We start from the raw sequence: 14,357 nt of genomic DNA on the forward strand, positions 1-14,357 counted from the left end.
ATCTTGTCAACCACAATGACTAGTACCAGATGTTTCATAAAACAATACAAGAAACATATGCTTTTTAAATAAATATTTCTTTCTTGTGAATAATCAGACCTAATAGCCTGGTTAAATATCTTTCTGTTAGGTTCAAAACCAAAATCAACCATGGTTGAGATTTGTTTCTTGCAACAGAATTTTCTCTTACCTGCCTCACCCTCGCAGCAGCAGTTTGTTGTAGAAGTTACGGTTAACTTTGTTTCTTCTTACAAATACTTGCAGCAATACCCTTGCTGCCTGCAGACTCGCTAGTACAAATCTGTGTTTAACCAGAAACTGGGACTGATTTTTTTTTTTTTTTCCCCCTAATGATTAACTTAAATCCTTTAATTAGTTTTACTGATCATACTGCTTTTGGGAGCTGCAAGAATATTCTGCTAGTGACCACCAGATGGAGTTTCTAAAACATCTTTGATAACCTAGTACCAGGATTACTTTCAAAATGATCTTTTAAAGGTTTTGGAGATGAGTTAAGAAACAGTTGTGGAAATTCTACCAGCTTCAAGATAAAATTTAGCTTAAATGTGCTAATGTTGCTAAAATTAGGCTTTTCAATTCATTTTGTAATTGGTAATTCTATTGGGTTTGCGTGGCAAAGTTTTGGTAGCGGGGGGGCTACAGGGGTGGCTTCTGTGAGAAGCTGCCAGAAGCTTCCCCCATGTCCAGTGGAGCCAATGCCAGCTGGCTCCAAGACGGACCCACTGCTGGCCAAGGCCGAGCCCATCAGTGGCGGTGGTGGTGCCTCTGGTATAACATATTTAAGAAGGGGAGAAAAAAACACTGCGCAACTGCAGCCAGAGAGAGGAATGAGAATATGAGCGAGGAACAACTTTGCAGACACCAAGGTCAGTGAAGAAGGAGGGGGAGGAGGTGCTCCAGGCGCCGGAGCAGAGCTTCCCCTGCAGCCCATGGTGAAGACCATGGTGAGGCAGGCTGTCCCCCGGCAGCCCATGGAGGTCCATGGTGGAGCAGATACCCAGCTGAAGCCCATGGAGGACCCCATGCTGGAGCAGGTGGATGCCCAAAGGAGGCTGTGACCCTGTGGGAAGCCCACACTGGAGCAGGCTCCTGGCAGGACCTGTGGCTCCATGGAGAGAGGAGCCCACGCTGGAGCAGGTTTGCTGGCAGGACTTGTGACCCCATGGGGGACCCATGCTGGAGCAATCTGTTGCTGAAGGACTGCACCCTGTGGAAGGGACCCACGCTGGAGCAGTTTGTGAAGAACTGCAGCCTGTGGGAAGGACTCATGTTGGAGCAGTTCGTGGAGGACTGTCTCCCATGGGAGGGACCCCACGCTGGAGCAGGGGAAGAGTGTGAGGAGTCCTCCCCTGAGGAGGAAGGAGCGGCAGAGACAACATGTGATGAACTGACCACAACCCCCATTCCCCATCCCCCTGTGCCACTGGTGGGGAGGAGGGACAGAATTCAGAGGTGAAATTGAGCCTGGGAAGAAGGGAGGGGTGGGGGGAAGGTGTTTTATGATTTAGTTTTTATTTTCTCCTTACCCTACTCTGATTTGATTGGTAATAAATTAAACTAATTTCCCCAAGTTGAGTCTGTTTTGCCTGTGACAGTAATTGGTGAATGGTCTCTCCCTGTCCTTATCTCAACCCACGAGCCTTTCATTATATTTTCTCTCCCCTGTCCAGCTGAGGAGGGGAGGGATAGAGAGGCTTTGGTGGACACCTGGCGTCCAGCCAGGGTCAACCCACCACAGTATTGTGTAGAACTTCCTATCAATATCAGTGAGATTTATGATAAAACCACTTTAATTTAGGAGATTAATTCTGTGTTTTTGAAGGTTGACTTTGTCCAGAGTTGAGTACTTTCTCTGCATTTTTGTAGCAGAATTATTCTTACTGTTGGGCAGTGTACTTGCAGGTACAGTTCCTGCAAGATGTCTCTAGTTGTAAATCTGTTTCTCTTTCTTTCCTTATTAGTCCTCTCTCCAGGTCTCTGAGTTGGGAGTATTTATGCTGCTGCTTATTTATCTTTTCATATAATGCATCATCAAGTACTTTTAAACTAGATAAAATGGATTATCTTTCTGGTTATAAATTTTGTTTGTTTTAAATAACTTTTAGCAGGAAGTGGTTTTTTTTTTTAAATATATTTGTCTATTTAATTCATAAATACTCTGATAAGAATCTGGTGTTTTAAAAAATCTTTTACTGTCATGATTTGTAATAATACAAGAATTCTGCCTGCTGTAGACTGTGAATAATTTTGACCATTCTTGTGAATGTAATTAAAAGTGCCAGTTCTTTAGAAGGAAGGAATATAAGGAAATCACATGGACTTCCAAGGTAAGGAAAGGATTTGGTGCGAAGAAAGTGGAATGCCAAAGTAGATAATAAATCCTCTTCTCTCCTGATGGAAAAAGAATGTATTCAGCATACATCGAAGTGTTTTGATACAAAATGGAAAGCTAAAGGAAATACAACAGAGGAAACGTTTCACACTTCAAATTTGTTGTCATGGCAGTCTGCATAGGTGGTTTTGTATGTTTAGATTGATTTCACTTGGAGAAAGTATTGCATGAGATAGTTAAGAAATACACAAGGTTTCACTTACTAAGAAACTGCAAAAATTAATCTTAGAGCATATGTTTCAGATTCATCAGTGCATTGAGCACTTTATAGCTACAGAAACTTAGGCAAAAGTCAGTACTTCTCAAAGTCCTCAGCTAACAGCAGAACTGAGAGCAGCCCTTGGCCAGATTCTGCTTTTGTTTTCTCTCACCAGTCCTGTGCCGCTGCAGTAAAGCTCATGAGAAAGTCTCCAGCCTGAGCACTGTGCTGCTTTCATTTTTAATGAGCAATGATAAATGGGGTTTTAGCTATGTACTTATCCATAGCACAAAAACAATTTAATTGAACCTTAGTTTAAAAAAAAAAAAAGTGTTACTTCTCTTTGAGTTTTCCAGTAGCGGTGTCATATTTTCTTGGCAACCTCGGGGCCTATTTTCCTATTATATGATAGTTAAATGTGTATTTCCTGTGACTGCTCCAAAATGTGGTTGACTTCAGTGAAATCTCTTTGTATTGACAGAAGAGGGCAGATTCTGATGCCATGTTGGCCTGATTTGTACTAGTGTAAACCTATTGACTTGGTTGTACCTGATCAACTCTTTTTACTTGCATTTATGTAGAAGTTCACCCTTTGCAAACCTGTAGGCTTGTTAACTTGCTGCTTATTAACTAACTCTGTTCTCATTTAAGATCCTTCAAGTCTATGTTGTATAAAAGGGGTTTTACTAATCCCGATGAGAAACATAGCCTTTTTATGTATGATGGTTATATCTTAAAGCTCAAGAATGAAGCATCAGAAAATCTGTTTAGAGATGCTGGCTCTCCAATTAGAAGAACAGAAAATGCTCTTTAAACCACTGTATGGAAGTAAGGGCATCTTGTCAGATACGAGGCTTTGACTAAATGATATAATATTGCAACTCCCATTTTCACAGTTGCCATTTTCATTTCTTTCTCACTGAGACTTAACACTCAGAAGTGCCTTGGACTAAGTTTTTTTTCCTTTAATTCACCAATAACCATTTTAAATAGAGTTTATTTTTACTTGCTGTCTTCCTACACTTTACAGAAAATTTAAAGGGAACAAATTAATAATTTTGAAAGTATAGCCAGGAAAATATTTTCATCTATGTGGGGCAATCTAACTGTTCCATGGTGAGCGATCTTTGGTCATATGCAGTGGTTATTGCAATAAATGTGTTATGAGGTACGTTACATTCTTAAAGCTAAATTTTGTTTGGGATGCCAAAGGTATGGGTTATTATATTATGTTGTTCTGGGTACCAAGAGAATTTCTGCAGGGAGCTGATTTCCGAGATCTCATTTATGGCAGCACAAAGGAGAGGAAGCGACAAGGACATGGCTGATGTACGCATTAATCACCAGCATTGTATTTCTGTGGTGCAATGTTACTCTATTCTATTAGTTGCAGGATTCTTTATGCTGAAAAGAGTTGGGGGGTGTGTGCCTTTCTGCTTTCATTCCCGGCTAACTTCATGCTGATGAATTTTAATTAAGATTTTAATTTAATTAATTTAATTTTAATTTAATTAAGATTTTAATGATGTCAAAATTATGGCCTGAAAAATCTGATCACTTAACATGTCTGATTTGACATCCAACTCATGCAATTTGTTATGTTTTGATTTAGTGAAGCAACACGGGTTCAACCTTGTCTGCAATAGGTTTTTATCAAGAAAGAAAGAAAAAAAAAAAATCACACATCTTACTGACCAGATACACTTTAACACTTTTTATTGAAAATTTATTATGAGTCAATAGTTCCTTTGTGAGGCTTTGCAGAAAGTCCATTTCTATAGTATTTTGACATAATATTGAAGGCCACATCTCTTCATTTTAATAGAACCAGAAATTTTCTAGGAGTTGATCACTTTCTTTCATTAACTGAAATTATGTCTTCAGAGACCAACTCAATTTGATTCTCAAATGAAAACTTTTGAAACTAGGACCTCTACTAGGTTAGCACAAGACAGGTCCTTGTTGACTAGCTATGTTAATAATTTAAGCTGAAGCAGAGAGCAACATTTTTGTTAGTTCATTGATTTGACTTAATTTGCAGTTCAGCAAGAGGGCTATAAGCCATAGATCAACTCAAATATTATATTTAATTTTGTGAGAAAATAACACGGTTAATAATGGCACTTAACTAGTGCTTACTTTCAGTATATACATACAGAAACATACAGTACACCTTACTGTTCAGAGGTTTACATTTAAATGATACAATTTAAGAAATAATTTAATAAATTATTTGCAAATTCTTTTTACATCAGTAGGCTGATTTTTATCTTGCACATATACAGTATTTTATTCATATTTATTTAAATGTGAAATAGATAAGCCGCTATTTACAGTCATCAGAAACCTTCAGGGATGTGAAATGGAAAGGCGCCATTCTTGAGTACTTTGTATATTAAAGATTTGTCCATGAAAGTTCTTCCATATTTATGATACCATGTATTTCCTTAAGTATTTTACTGCACTTGCTCAGCTACTGTTCTTTATATAAATATTGCAAAGTTCTCGCTTTTTGTGATACTGCTTTTTAAGAGATACCATGTGAGGGTGCTGCAACTAAGTTCAGAATTTCCTTAAGGGAATAGCAGTCAGGCAGCTCCATGGCACAGTTTCTTTGAGGCAACTAATACATCACATTAACTCTTAAAAAAAAGTTGAGTGGATATCAGTCTTGTTTATTAAATTATGAAAGTTGTTTGTCTATATGATTGCCATCACATTTAATATATCATCAGGGATACACGCAAACATACTTAACCCTGCTGCAATAAAAAAAGATTAGAAAAAAAAAATCAAAACCGAGATTCCAAGGGTAAATTATATAAAAACTTGTTTTTTCTCCATCTCTTAAATAGCAGCTTCCACTTACTACATGAATCCATTTGTAATGTCAAATCATTGAGTAAGATTTGGGTCATCGTAAAGGAGTCAGTCTAGTGAAGTAAATGTGAATGGTACCAAGTGTACAAGACCAAGCATAGGTGGAAACAGAGGAGCAAAATGAAAATTAAATAGAATAGCACATTCAGATAGAAAAGTGGAAAAGATGAGAGAAGAAGCTAAATAGAGATGATAAAAGAGCCATGATCTGAAACTGGGAATTTAACATGGAGGAACAGAAATAAATGTGACAGTCCTGTTAGAAACAGAAAGTAGATGTCTTAGGAGAGGGGGGAAATAGAAGTAAAGAAGCAACGTGAAAGGTAAAATTGCACTTAATGCCGCCTGTTCAGCCACACCGTCCTGGCAGTGTCCCAGTTCTGGAAGCCTCTATTCACACCAGATAAGCCAGTTCCTCCCTGCTGGAATTTTTCCTGCATAATGGGATGGAATTTCTTTAACAGATTTTACATGAGAGATTTAATGTGGTGCGTTAGGAAACCTAATTTTCCTCAGATGGGAAGAAGAGGAGCCTGTTTGCTTGGCAGTTGTAAGGAAAGATTTCTTTTTTAAGCACTTCTGTGTGGAAGTGAGCTTGAATGCTCCAGATGTGTAGAAATTCATAGAAAACCTCTCAAGTTAAGGGGAAACCAACCAACCAACCAACCCAATGGTTTACCAAAGCAGTCAGTATCATGTCAGTATAGAGGCACTATAACTTAGTGTGTGAATCAGACACAATGATAAAGAAAGGCTTAAGTCCTTAACATGGTTTTCATCAACAGGCAAAACTATGAAGTAAATTGATGTAGTTGCGCTGGATGTTTTTTGGGTGGAGAAAACACCACAGAAATATATGATTTACTGTGTAGGGTTTAAGGGTTAAAAAAAATTCAATAAAATATGAAAAGCTATTAAAAAAGTAAAGATTAATTCAGAGTCTTCCACCAGGATGTTGATAACTTAGAGATGCTTGTATACGAAGAAGACAAGCAAAGATGGCTATGAGACAAAATTACTTGAATAATGTTGAAGAGAAGGGAAAAGATCTGAAAAGGCTGTTCCTCACCTGCTTCCCTCTTAGAACTTAAGCATGTCTCTATGCTGACAAACTAGGACCAATTATCAGATGAGATTGTGCTGTAAGCAATGGAAACGGTTCAATTCTGGTTTTGATCCATGTTTTTTCTATACCAGAGGCTTGAAAAGCCACATTTTTTGAAAAAAGTCATGTGGAATTTGAGTTGTGTTGTGACAGATTAAGTAACAAAATGATTCTGCTGTGTTGCAGGGCGAGTGACTAAGGTGTCTTGCTGCCCCAAAATCAGTGGGAGAATATCAGTTTAACTTCTACCCCTCCTCTGTCATTAATAATGCAACAACAGCATAGGAACAGGTAGTTCTTAGGTCAACGTTTTGTAGTTTGCTGTTGTGGGTAACTGTTAATTTGCTTCTTGCAGCATGTTTGTGTTTCTTAACGTATTTCATATACTCAGTAAAATTTGGCAATCTGGATTGGATTTCTTCATCCCCACTGTGAAATACAGAAACTGTACTTTTATTGTGTATTCCAGAATCCCATTAGGAGGCACTCCATTTCTAAGAGGTCAGCAAAAAGCTGATGCTGACTGGGATTCCTATATACTACTCCCATTTTGTATGTATTGAGGGATTTTGTATGGTTTCCAAACCTCCAGTGATGCCCTAGATTAAAGAGATTTTAATTTATTTGTTGCAAACATATCCCTTGAAAATGCAAAATGTTAATCATAAACATATTTATTTTTAAGATAATTACTCTTGTTACATGAACATATGCGGACCATAACACTTAGCCAGACATTCTTTACTAGTTAAATTTTGATTTAACTTTGTAAACCACTGTGTCCTTCATTTTAATATGCAGAACAAACATCTCTTAGTTCCCTTAGAATTAGTTAATAAATATTTCTGAATTCTTGAAATGTTTTAGGATGCAAACAAAGCACTGGAAAAATAAAACACATTTTTGTTAATTGTTATATCTAGGAAAAAATCAATTTACCTTAAATGTTAAAACTTAAGTTAGTTTATGTGACAAAATAATTTCTGAAAATGGTAAATTAGGCTTCTTTTAGAGGGGATTCAGTGATGGAGAAAGAAATTAAATAATTTAATTTATAATTAACATTTACTACTTGGACATGTATAATTGGGTAATATGATCTTTAGTAAAGATCACCTATATTGTCTTCATTGAAAAATGCTATTTACTTCATCAAGGATAGCACTGTTACTTCTTTGTACAGAAAATAAGGTAATACCTTTTTCTATACAAGATACAAGGTGCTGTGTCTTCAGTGAAGGCTTCAATAAACTGCTTAGTGATTTCTTCAGACAGGAATATTAGAACGATGAAGACAGAGTTTATGCTTTGTAACCAATTCAGTGCACTGAAGTATTAGATGTCACAGGTATCACAGCACATAGGCCAGAGTCTCACAAGATTTCAGCAAACAATTAACTATTTGAAAATTAAGACTGTTTCATTTAACTGTAATGGAAAGCTCCTTCTAGCCTCTTGGTTGGGAATCTCACATTAATGACTCTGAGTGCCAACACAGCAGTATCACGGTCCCAGTACTGGTACGCTAAGTACTGCAGTAACAGAGCACCAGAGAGGGTTTTTTCATACCTATGTCATAACTTGCTGTACTGCTGTGCGTTCATGAGAGCACCCTTGATTCCCACAGTGTATCTTTTTAAGCAACCGTCGTAATTTGTTGGGAAAGTTTTTGTTAATGTATCTATAGAGCAGAGGCATTACAAAGCTGCTTGAGAAAGCCAAGAATTTTGATAAAATCTTGGTAAAATGTAATATTCGACTGTAATTTTCATCTGCAATTCTTCCTTGTGCATTAGTAAATATGCTTACCAAGAGAATAACATAATAGGGTGTCCATAATGTGAACTGTGTACAGACTGTGGCAATCAAAAGCCTATGCACCGATGGATCTAATCGTCCAGTGTCTTGATCCAGTGGTGTAGCCTCTTTGCGTATTCGCAAGATTAATGTAAGTGCATACAGTACAGCGACAGCTGGTACAACGTACCCGATAAAGACCATAATGGCATCTGCTGCTTCTTTGTTCTGCATCTTGGAACATTCAATTATTTTAGTGGATACGTGATTGCAGACGTAGAACAGGAGAGACGAAAAACTTGTAAGCATGGCACCACCCCATATGAATCCACAAACATGTTTGGTGTTGTACACACTCGACATGTAAGTTCTAGGTAGAGCACGTTCAATGTAGTAGTCCAGGCTGAGTAATGTAGTAGAGTACATGGTAACTAAAGAGGAGACGTTGAATAAAATAAGTAAGGTAATATAAACTTCATTGTTAGAATTCCAGATGGCCCATTTTGTATTGGCAAGACCTAGAAGGTGCATTGGTGCCAGAGCGTTGATGATGAGACCAGCAATGGCAATGTTGACAAAGTAAACATCTGGCATAGTCATAGTAGCTTTGTTATAGAGATTAACTAGGACCAGCAAGCCATTGTAACAAAGGCCGATTGGGAAACATATAATGAGGTAGAGCAGGGAAAAGATGGAAAGCACAAGGTGGAAGTCATGGCAGAGATGCTGGTCCTCACTGTTCTCGGTACTGTTGTTTAAGGTTTCACAGCTCCACATAGTGATTTTAGCTTTTGTATCTTCTCCGCTGGTTACCAGCTTTTCTGTAGAGAGAGAAATAGTGGAAGTATTGTTGAAATATTACATTGTAAGTGAAATGCAATGTAGTATGAAGAAAACGTTTTAAAGATAGAGATTATACGCTTCACATAACTGGGCAATTTAAGGTCAGTGACTGAAATGCCTTTTGATCTTGTTAGTCTAGAAGAAAGTAATCTGTGATTCAAAATTTCATGAGACTAGTAAATGTTCTGAAGTTTTAATTTAAATGAAATTAGTAGCAAATGAGTTGATACAGGACACAACAGAAGTAAATAATAAAATGTATAGCTTTAAAATAAGTAGTGATGTAATATACATGAAGATTAGTACAATGTTTTTTAAAATTATTAAAAAGTACCTTTTATATAGCTAATATGTAAGGGTAGTTGCTGAAGAATTGAAAGATATACGCCGAAGCACAAATCTTAGCAGTAAGATGGAGAATAGAGTTCTCTAAGGTGTTAAATAAGCTTTCTCTTGAAAAGATAGTTTCTTAGGAGGCACGTTCAAGGCAGTATGGTGGATGTATACTGAATCACTGATAAAATTGACAAAGACTAGAGGGAACTGGGAAATGAGGTGAAGAGGGTTTTTTTAATAGGTCAGTTCATATTCAGACTTCCAACCTATAACCATTTAGTTCTGGAAAAACAATGGACCTCTGTAGTCGAGGGAACCTAATATCAGGGCAGCCTGGCTTTCCAAAAAGGCAAGAATTAGCTATCATTTCCTCTCAGAATAGCTTGAATTCTTTAAAAAGTATGCTAGTATCAGTAGTTGTTGTCCAGCTATCTTTGCTTTATTGTCAGTAAAGAGATAGCACTTTAACCGAAATCAGTGAACTTCAAAGAAATCATGAAAAGTCTCTTTCCAAAATGCAGAAATAAGTAATCTCTAAAGTACAACTGAAAACATTAACAGCCTTAAAATCATGGTTATTATTCCTGCCAGCCCACTTCTGGGACAGTGCAGAACTTATGCAGCAGGTGACTTCCCATGTCACGTGTACTCTGATACTGTCAGATACTCAGCGTTGTTTTGTGTTCTTCCCATTTAGCACGTATAGGAAAGTATAAGTACACGTCCCTGCATTCTTTCCAGAGAGAGAACAAGATTTAATCAAATCCACAATAAACATTGTGCAATTAAAATGAATGTTACTAGACAACATGCTATACTCCATGAACCATATGGCTAAATTATACAGTATGGGTTTTGTAAGCATACAGATACGTGGTTGCATCTCTAGTGCTAATCTTTTGACACTTCAGCCATAGTACAGACTTTGTTCCAGAATCATGTCAACTTCCATTTTTTACTTCCCATTGCAGTTGTTTTGTGTGCATTTTTTTCTAAATACCATATCCCATGCCAGATATCGGGCTAAAAATACATTTTAGCGTAATTTTAGCTGCGCAAACAAGTTTTTATTCCACTGTTATATGTTGGGTTTCCTCAGATAAGGGGCTTCTGTGGCAGTAGCACAAGATGCAGTTCTGTTGTCTTCAAAGCTTTCTTTCACCTTTGTGGAAAAACTTACTTTTTGGTTTGTTTTCTCAAATCAGTTCTTTAGCTGTAGTATTGCATACGAGTAGAAAGTATGATATCTTTATGTTGTCTTTCAGTCCTCATAGTATTTTTGAGCACTGAAAACAATTATTTTCAGGAAGCATCTGTTGTTTTAAGTTTTTAAGCCAATTTTGGGGGATTTTTAATTTTTTTTTTTTTTAAATGAAAAGCTGTTTTGCAAATTTGAAGGCAACCAAAAGTATATCTCATTGAACTGCTATAACTTGATTCAACCAAAGCAGCAGACTGGAACTAGATATTGCAAATATATGCATTACAGTGAGTGCAAGGGTGACTAAGCACAGGCATGGATACAATCACGTAATTCCATTATGTAGGTTTATCCTTAAGCATGTAGCTTTGATCACTCCAGACTGAATTACATCAGGCACAGAATACTTACCTGTATATTGTCTCAGAAGATCAACAGTCTTTGCTACCATGCTTTATGTTTTATAGAGCAGGGGGATGCCTAGTTTCACAAGTGTTTTTAGTAATTACCCCTTTTTTCTTTACGTCCTCTAAATGCAGTTAGATAACACAATTCTATTTTAATGATAGAAACAGTAAGCAATTCATTGTGTTAAAAAATAATCTGACATAATTACAAAACTTACCTCTGAAATAAGCAAAATTAAAATCCAGTAAAAATATTTTCTGAAGAAATTTTTTTGATGACTTCTAAATTACCAGACGAGGTATTTTTGCCGCTAATGTAGAAATCACCGATTTTAATTGTCACTTACCTGTGAAGGCACTGAACCTGTTTGCTGTGCTGTACAGGCCCAGCTCACCATTTCCTATCCAGCCATGTCTTTTGTCATTTTAAAGGCAGTTTTGTCTTCACAGACCACGTCTGGGTATGTCCTTACGATGCTTCGGATGCAGCAGTTTTACTCAATCAATCTAAACTAACCCCTTCTCCAGTCAAAAGTAGTTTTGCAGTCCCAGGTTGACTCTGTTGCATAAGTGAATGCTGCAGTCCTCTTGTTTACTGTGGGCTGACTCAGCCTTCCCTAATGCTTCCCCTGCTCTTGTCTGCTTTTATACTTTTATCACACTGAAAATTAAAATCAGAACTTAAAACGTAGAAGGAAGGAGCGTCCTGCCAGCCGCCACTCACTCTCCAGCCTGCCTTTCCCACGGCCCCAACCTCAGCAGCGTTGCTGTAAAGCCTCTTACCTTTAATTCACATTTTACATTCCTCCGCGCTGCCGGATCCGCACGCGTTTGATAAGCAGCATTTCCGAGGAAGGAAGCAGGCTGCAAAGCCCTGTCTTGTTTCTCTTTGACAACATGGTGATCGCCTCTCGCCAGCACCCGGGCAGCGTGCTACTCTGCGTGCCTGCCTGTGCTGCACTTGTTTTTCGTCTATAAGTTACTCACAAGTTTCTGCTTGGCTTGGCAGGCGGCAGGCCCCTCCCTTTCCCTGTTTACAGCCAGTTTCAAGAAGTGAGAGGCTGTGCTCGGAGGGGAACGAGCTGTTGGATCCATCTCAGTTTAGTCTCTGGGTTTCAGATTTACTACTTAAAATATATGGGCTGCTGGAGCACGCAGGTTTGTTATGGTATTGTCATCTGCGCTGGGGTTCTCCAGAGACATTGGAGAGGCTGTTCCATTCCCTGCGAGTGCAATCAACAGCTCTCGTTCAAGAGCCTGGGTTTTATTTTTAACCTGGGATGAGAATATGTAGCTTTGAGGTTTCATTTTTATAGGCCATACATCCTAAACAATCAGTATTTTAAAATTACTGTATTATGAAGCGCACAGGTGCTTGTGCTGCTTGCAAAGGTGAGCTAGCTTGTAGTACAAGCTAGGAAGAAAAGTTTCTGAGCATTTACTTTTAATTTGGAGATTGTTTTGGTGTTGTGAAAAGGCATTACGACATGAGCCTCATTTTGTGATGGTATTACGGATTCCGTTGTTTCCTTTTTTGAAAAGTTGAAAAACGATTGTTCTCAGAGTATTTGCGTGTCACTTGCAATTAATGGATGTGAGTGTATATATTCTCCACACCTTTTCTTGAAAGAGTTTTTGAACTGTAGGTTCATAATGTATCCCATACTGAATTTTGTACTGTGGTTGTTCTGGTTTTTATATGGAAACTCTTCAGACTAATGAACTGAAGTTACTATCGTCAAAGTACGTTTTTAACTGATATAGTCAACCAAAACCAAGAGCTGCCTTACTTTTTTGAAATAATTTGGCTTATATTTAGAGATTCTGAGGCTTTATTCCATAGCAAATAAACATCAATGAAAAATCCCTTAATTAAAAATTAAGCAGGTGTTTATGGAATAAATACCAGAGAAACACTAAAAATGGTTACTTACGTTGGGTTGAGTTATTCTATCTGACTGCAGTTTGGTTTTTTTAGGCAAGGTCTGTGCTTCTTGGTTTGTATTTAACAATTCATTATGAATATTGTAAAACCACTGCAACTCCCAAATGGCAGAAAATTCCTACGCTCCCGTTTGATACATAGTCCACGGATAGAATTGCATATGTGCTAGGGATAACTGTGTTACAAACTGTGACATCAAGTCTTTTGCTGCCTCAAAACTTTAGCGGGCCTTTAATCATAAGTTCACTGGGGAAACAGCAAAATAGGAAAGGTGTTACTGTAGAAGTACTTTTAGAGTTCTGATACTTGGCTGAAAGCCAATTTCTTTACATGTCATAAAAACTGAATGTGGTTTTATTTAGATAAAAATTTGCATGAAGTACTTAAGGAAAACTTCTCGCAACACTGCACAAAAAGTTAAGAGCACTTGGTGGCAAAGGTTATTTTAGAAAAGATGCATAAAATAATCTTCAATTAATGAGGAAAAAAAAAATGAAGTGCTGCTTAGTTGTATTACAGAGCCCATAGCGGCAGTCAGGGTTTTTTCCGACATTTTCATTCATAATGCAGCACTAAGTTGCAGAGCAGGTTGGTCAGCAGTTTCAAGCATGACCATTCTACACTCTGATTGTTTTATTTGACTTAAAAAACCCCAAACCTTTATCCAGCTGTAGCACTATCTCTTGCTCTGCAGATTTTTTTGGTTAGACAATAAATGATTTGTCTACTCGCTCTGTTATCGTCTATATGTGAAATAACTCTTATCTAGATTAGCTAACCTCTGAATATGTGTTTCCACAAGCTGTAATATCATTATAAACCATACATAGCTAATAAAGCTGTTGCCAAGAAGGTAAATCTCTAAACAGTCCTAAGACTCCTCCCTTCATCAGGTCTTCTAGAGTTCCACAGGATCTCTTAATTTCTCAGGGAAGGCTGAGTGCTATGTAGAGCTTTGCTGGATGCACAGGTTTGCTTCAGATCAAGACTGAGAAAAGAGAAAAACTTGGCCAGAAGTGTTAAATATATGCATAAAGCATGACTCAGTAGATTGTCAGCTACTCATCAGTTTGTAAGGTGCTTTTTGAAAGTGACATGCTAATCGTTATTTATGGATTAATTCTTAAAAATATAAATAATGAATGATTGGTATTTCTGGGAAATAGCATACCTGCAGTTGTACCTCGAGGGGAACACACTCTGAACTCTCAAGTGCAAGAGAATGATGTGT

General features: G+C 37.6%; 2 protein-coding genes across 3 annotated transcripts in view; one reads left to right on the top strand and one right to left on the bottom strand.

The window, feature by feature from the left end:
- The window catches only part of CHLSN (cholesin), a 135,173-nt gene that overhangs the window by 40,337 nt on the left and 80,479 nt on the right, over positions 1-14,357 (top strand). The gene's annotated exons all lie outside the window — the stretch shown is intronic.
- On the bottom strand, positions 4,421-12,145 carry GPR146 (G protein-coupled receptor 146). Its single transcript, XM_072878012.1, has 2 exons — positions 11,965-12,145; positions 4,421-9,215 (listed from the first exon to the last, which is right to left on the bottom strand). The coding sequence occupies exon 2, from the start codon at positions 9,169-9,171 to the stop codon at positions 8,167-8,169; it is 1,005 nt and encodes a 334-aa protein (XP_072734113.1). The 5' UTR covers positions 9,172-9,215; positions 11,965-12,145; the 3' UTR covers positions 4,421-8,166.

Source organism: Ciconia boyciana, chromosome 13 (genome assembly GCF_034638445.1).
Source record: "Ciconia boyciana chromosome 13, ASM3463844v1, whole genome shotgun sequence".
NCBI lineage: Eukaryota > Metazoa > Chordata > Aves > Ciconiiformes > Ciconiidae > Ciconia > Ciconia boyciana.